The sequence below is a fragment of the Elephantulus edwardii genome, unplaced genomic scaffold, assembly GCF_000299155.1.
Source record: "Elephantulus edwardii isolate Elephantulus edwardi_28Jun2011 unplaced genomic scaffold, EleEdw1.0 scaffold00034, whole genome shotgun sequence".
Taxonomy (NCBI): Eukaryota; Metazoa; Chordata; class Mammalia; order Macroscelidea; family Macroscelididae; genus Elephantulus; species Elephantulus edwardii.
In genome coordinates this window covers 21,724,845-21,731,504 of record NW_006399784.1, presented here as the reverse complement: position 1 = coordinate 21,731,504, position 6,660 = coordinate 21,724,845, and the positions used below count along the sequence as shown (strand labels likewise).

The window sequence follows — 6,660 nt, the reverse complement described above, 5'->3', positions numbered from 1 at the left end:
AAAAAAAAAAAGATATGAAAAAGTAAGCGAGGGGAGGAGAGGGGAGGGGACTGTTAGGGGTGTAGAAGGATGTCAAATTGTATGAAGATCACCCAGGAGCAGAAGCTCCAAGAGATGAGATTTTCTAGACATAATGTCCCCTGAGAGCTGAAGTTCTGAGTTTATACAGCTAGACCGCTAAAAATTGAAAAAAACAGATTTGTTTGTTAAGGAAACAACATTATTTCTGTTTTAGTGGCACTGATCAACGAGACACAGTGTAAACATTTTCATTTTCTTTCCTTCCATGCCATTATTAAAATAATACAAATGTCCAGGAGCAAAGTTCAGAAAGCAGGAAGGAAGAGGTTGGAAAGATGACTGCAAATGAGATTCAAAAGGAGCAGGTAGAAAAAAGTGCTATCATGCTATGGGGATGGTAATCAACGTAGTAAAACAAAATGTGTGTGAATGGTTGAATGCAAAAATCAATTTGTTCTAGAACTTTCCACTCAAAGTCAATAGATAACTAGTAAAACGTGTATAAGGGTCTAAGGGGGAAGCGGTGGGGGGTAATCATAGGGTTGCACAATTTGATGGGTGGTGGTAGCGGTGGGTAAAGGAAATGGGAAAGATCTAATGTGAAAAACAATGTATATGAACTTTGTAAGTAAGCCAGTATGAAATAAAAATTTTCTTTAAAAAAAAATAAAGTTAAAACAATGTTCCTAAACATCTGGCAAGTTTAGAAATGTGTAGAAAAGTGGGAAAGGAAAAAAACCCCTCACTACCCATGCAACTGCGTTTTCACAGTTTAAATACATAACTCCAGTCTTTTTACATAAATATGTACTAGTGATTATGCTATGTACACAATTTTACATAGGCTCTTCTTACTATATATATATATATGTTGTTTTCCACTTAAGACATTATAAATCTAATTTTTCATGGCTTTAAAACATTCTCCTGATAATGAATATGGGGAACTCCTGGTGATCTAGTGGTTAGAAACTCTGCTGCAATCCCAAAGGCACACTGTTCGAATACACCAGCTGCTCCTCAGGAGAAGCATGGGCAATTTTCTCTTCTTATCACTAGGCCACCAGGGCTCCCTGAGTTATGTTGTTGTTGTTAGACAAGTACAACTCATAGAGACCCTATAAACAGCCAATCTGAATCCTGTTCTATCCTGTGCCGTCCTCATTATCTCCGAGACATCGGAACCTGTGGGTGAAATCACAGTGTCAAACCATCTTGGGTGGTGGAGTATTCTTCTCCTTTGTTGACATTCCATCTTTTCCAGCATGATGTTCCTCTCCAAGGAATCGCCTCACTTAGCTACATGTTTAAAGAATGAAAGATGAAGCTGCATCATCCTTGCCTCCAAAGAACATTCTGGCCACATCTTTTCCAGGATATATGTTTGTTCTTTTGGAAGTCCGTGGGACTGTTCTCTTCTCCAGCACCACAACTCAAAGGCATAAATTATTTTTTTTTTCTTTTTGGTCATGTTTATTCATTGTCCAGCTGTCTGAGGCATGCTGTTATTGTTATGTGCCATCAAGTTGCTTGCGACTCATAGCGACCCTGTGTACAACAGCCCTAAACCCCGCTCTGTTCTATGCCAATCGCACCCTCTCCGATACACCCATCCGGATTACCCCAGTCACTGAATCAATCCACCTCATAGAGGATCTTCCCCTCCTGTGCTGTCCCTCCAACCTCCCAAGCATGATGCCCCTCTCTAGGATGAATCTGTTTGTTTTCTTAGCAGTCCATGGTACATTCAATACTCTTCTCCAGCACCACAGCTCAATAAGACAAGTGGTATCAGCTGGATAGGATAAATGGCATTTTATTGATACTTTACTAAGAAGTTCCTTAATTACTAGTAATGTTAAGTACTTATTCAGCATTAGTCACGGTTTCTCTAAGGATGTGTCTTTTTTTTTTACTTCTTTTGTCAGGAACTAAGTGCTTTTCTTATTCATTTTACGAACTCTCTACATAATAAAGATATTAACTATTTTATTTATTGCAAACCTTGGCCATATGAGTTGAAAAATGATTCAATAATACCTTCTTGAGAGTCATTATTAATATTTCACCCAGAGGTTAAATTTGGCTGTCACTACAGTTTTCTATTTAAACAAACGACCAACCTGAGAATTTGAGCTGGAATCTTCATTTTTGGTCTTCAGTGGTACCTTTGAGCCTACATTATAAAAATGAAAAAAAAAAAAAAGTTTATATAGTATTGGAGAAAATTATGGGCAAAAAATGAAGAAGTGGAATTCTAGGCCATACTGCACATTTATTTGGTATGTAATAACCCTGGTCTGGTACTATCCTCTTTAAGCTTGTTTCTTTAACTTTAAAGTGAAGGAGAATGTATTAGTTAACATTATGATCCATTTAAAAGTCTATATGCTTTTAAATGATCAAAGAAATTAAACTATTCCAATGATAAAAAAAGTCTATATGCTTTTTTGGCATTTCTGAAATAAAATTATTGCTATTTACTGAAAAACAAAACAAAAAATAACCACATCAACAACCTGAGAGATTACTTCTATAAGGTTATGTAAAACAAATTACCATTTTAAAATAATTTTTATTTCTACTTTGTAAATCATTGCACTACAGATTATTATACAGCTTTATACCATTACTTGGTCTATTAGAATTGGGGAATGGGTGTGCTGCAATCCCGAAGGTGAGCAGTTCGAATCTACCAGATGCTCTGCTGGAGAAGGATGGGCAATCTCCTCTTGTGCCAGTCACATCTGATTCGACGGTACACAACAACAACAAAAATTGGGGAATGGAATAATCAGAAACTATTCTCTATACTCACTTAAAACAGCTGTATCAGAAGTAGGATGGTCTTCCACAAACTCCACAAAGTTAAGAGGGAAAATCCCAGTTCTGTCTCGAAGTTCTCCTCTGGCCCATTCCTCATTCACAAACTCTTTGAGAATAATGGTTTCTCCCTCAGTGAAACTTAACTCATCCCTCTGGTCTCCAATAAATTCAAACCGAGCAACACATTTTGAGCGTCTGGGGAAAAAAAGAACTTATTTGTGGGTTAAATGAGAGAGTACTTGATCTTTAAAGTGCTTTAAAAACCTATACTTGTTTTTTCAACAAGCATATTAGCCCTAATTTTAAAGTTTTCATGAAAAAGAATAAGCTACATTTATTCGTATTCACAATACCTATGGTAGTCAAGAAATCAAGACACTTTGCACAAGGAGCAAATCTGCTGTCAGGTACCTCTTTAAAGTTCTAAAGAGCAAGAATGTTAGTTTAACGACTAAGGTGTACCTGACTCAAACCGTGGCATTTTCAGTTGCTTCAAATATATGTAAAAGCTGGACAACCAATAAGGAAGATGAATTGATGTTTTAAAGTTGGTGAAGAATATTGAGTATACCATGGACTTCTTTTTTTTTATTTTATTTTATTATTTTTGTGTGCGTGTACCGTCAAATCAGATCTGACTGGTACAGGAGGAGATTGCCCCTCCTTACCCGGCAGAGCATCTGGTGGATTTGAACCGTTCGCCTCTGGGATTGTAGTTGCATCTCCTTGCCACTAGGCCACCAGAGCTCCCCTACCATGGACTTCTAAAAGAACAAACAAATCGGACTTGGCGGAGGTGTAGCCATGGTGCTCCTTAGAGGTTAAGAGTGGTGAAACTAATGCCTCACATTCTTAGGGCGTGTTGTCAGGGGGGATCAGTCCCTGGAAAAAGACATCATGCAGGGAAAGGTGGAGGGTCATTTAAAGAGAGAAAAGCCCTCAATGAGATGGATTTACACAGTGACTACAGCAATAAGCCTCAGCCTGGTGGAAAGTGTGAGGAAGCTGCAGTATAAAACAAGGTTCTAGGGAGCTCTGGTGGCTTAGTGGCAAGAAGCTACACTGCAATCTCAGAGGTGTGCAGTTTGAATCCACCAGATGCTCTGCTGGAGGAGGGACAATCTCCTCCAGTACATGCACAAAAAATAAAAAGCAAAACAAAACACAACAACAACAAAAAACATCAACTCACCAAAAGTCAACCCCCCCCCAAAAAAAAAAAACTCAAACCCCAAAATACCCTACCAAGGTTCTGACATATTATTTATAGGGTCATCGTCAGCTTAACAGCACCTACCAATAACACTTAACTTTTGAAAATCGGACCCTATTCACTCAGAAAAGTTTAAAAAGGGTCAAAATGACAAAGGTCACATGGATCCCAGGCAAGCAATGAGCGATCAGTTTCCACTGTGGTTTGTCCATCATGTTTACTCTGTTACAGAGTCTCCCCAGTTTCTATGTATGTGTATCTTGTTGTTGTCAGTGGCTGTCATGTTCACTCCAATTCACAGTGACCCTGGTCCTGAACCACCCTTACAATCACTGCTATGTTCGCGTCCATTGTTGCAGTCAATCCATCTCACTGAGGGTCTTCTTTTCGCCACACTGGCCTTCTACTTTACCAAGCATGATGTCCTTCTCCAAGGACTGTTCTTGTTGTGTTGTTATGTGCTGTCCAGTAGAAACCAACTCAAGTTGACTCTCAGGCAGTCTTTCAGAGGTTGTAAATGGTGTGGGAGGAGAATGTCTCTTTTTCTCCCGGGAGCAGCACGTGGATTCAAACTGTATGCCTCTGGGTTGGCAGCACAATTTCTTACCACTAGGCCACTAGAGCCCCCCCTCTCCAAACTATGAAAGTTGAAGTTTTACCATGCTCACTTCTAAGAAGCATCTGTCTGTACTTCTCCCAAGATAAATTTGTGTGTTCCATTGTATAGTCAATATTCTCTCACCATAGGTGACTCTGCTGGTATTTAAAATATGAGAGGGATAGCTTCCAGCATCACAGCAACACACAAATCATGACAGGATGACAAACTGATTTGTATGCAGAAGCAATAGCAACCTAGAACCCAGCCTGAACCTCCACACCATAATGCGTTGAGTTAAGGAGAGTTAATTGTTAAGGAGAGTTAATTCTAAGGGAGGAAATCAAACTGCCCTGGTAGAACCCAACAAGTATTAGGGAAGCATGAAGGTGCTCAATATATGTCAAATCAATCATCGAGCTCAATGTACAAACAAGCGGCTTTTCAAAACTAGGAGAAGGCATGAAGGAAACAGAAACTCGGCCTATCATCTCATACCACTTAATCCTCTACCTAACACCGCTGTTTTTAAAAATGATTTTTGTATCTCCTTTAAAAAGTCTTCATTTCCGAGAATTGGAATGATCCTTAAACGATCTGTAATTGTGACTGCAAATAAGATAAGAGCAGAGATAAAACTGTGTGTCTGGAAGGCATGATTTAATACCAAACCTTCGATTTGAGGAACACAGGCTTTAGAAAGGTTTCAATAGCAACAGGCTAAGGAGAAGCAATTGCTGGAAGAAAAAAGGTTGGTCCTGACTCCAATCAAATTCTGATTTAAGTCAGGTCAATGGATCAACGGCTGTGAAAGCCTACTTTAAATTCAACCTGCTGACACAGTAAATACTGTTTAAAAATGGGAGAAAAATTGAACCTGAGACAGGACCCAACTATTCTAGCATCAGAAGTTTTCTTATTTGTGATAACCTTTGCATTTATTTTCTAACGTCCTCTGGGAACATCTCCTTATGTCTGACCTATTCAAAGACAGGTTTACAGTCTTCAGCAGGTAGTGAATCCTATTAATTTGCTCATTTAACTATAATATAAAGTTCCATTGTGACAGTGTTTTAAATTACAAAGGAGTTCCAATGATGCATAAAAGACTATATAAATGCACAGAAAGGTCCTCAGACATGAAGGCAAATCATTCTCATTTAACTCTTCCCTCACTCACTCCTAGTTACTCTTGAAAACAATACAAAATACCTAAACAAACAAACAAACAAGTGTCTAGCAGTTTTTACAGTTTCCTGCCACTAGGCCACCAGAGCTCGCCAAGCAGTTTTTACAAGATTTATGTTTCTATAAGGTTTGCCCACTTTATACCATGAAAACATCTGAATCACTACTTGGTAGGTCAACACCTGAAGATGTTGATCTATATATTTAGCACCAGATGACATTACAGGTTGACCTGTGTTCCCCTAAAAATACATGCTGGGGTCCTAATTCTTGCACCTGTGGATTTAAGTCTATCTGGAAATAGTCTGTGTTATGTTAATGAGGCTCTATCAGCAATGTATGTGTCCTAAATTTTTTCCAAGTTACAAAAAAGCAGATTAGTAGAAAAGAGGTAAGCACAAATGAGACAGCACATGAAGACTGCAACAGGTAAGAAAGCAACATAAAACTAATATTTAATGATAGTTTAAAAGGGAGTTGTTATTATGTGCTGTTGAGAGTGACTCATAGTGACCTATGAACAACACATATGAACTCTGTCCTATTCTGTGCCACCTTCGTCATCTTTAGCCTATCACTGTGTAAAGGATGGTTCTCTCTTTCTGGGACATTCCACCTTTCCAAGTATGCAGACCCTTTCCTTCTACAGACAGAAGGACAATGTAAAGAGTATTTCTTTTTTGAAGGTAAAACAGTTGTTGTTATGTGCCATCAAGTTGCCTGCAACTCATAGTGACCCTATAGACAACAGCTCTGAAGCCTGTCCTGTCCTGAGCCAATCTCATTGACTCCAACACACCTAACCCTAGTCACT

The 6,660-nt window shown here is 38.8% G+C and overlaps 1 protein-coding gene across 3 annotated transcripts in view; it reads right to left on the bottom strand.

Annotated features, from left to right (window-relative positions):
* SH3D19 (SH3 domain containing 19) overlaps positions 1-6,660 on the bottom strand; it is an 80,534-nt gene that overhangs the window by 7,544 nt on the left and 66,330 nt on the right. For all 3 annotated transcript variants that reach the window (XM_006884478.1, XM_006884479.1, XM_006884480.1), the window contains 2 exons: positions 2,840-3,042; positions 2,145-2,197 (listed from right to left, as the gene is read on the bottom strand). In XM_006884478.1, the coding sequence (XP_006884540.1) occupies positions 2,145-2,197; positions 2,840-3,042 (256 nt within the window). The remainder of the gene's footprint in view (positions 1-2,144; positions 2,198-2,839; positions 3,043-6,660) is intronic.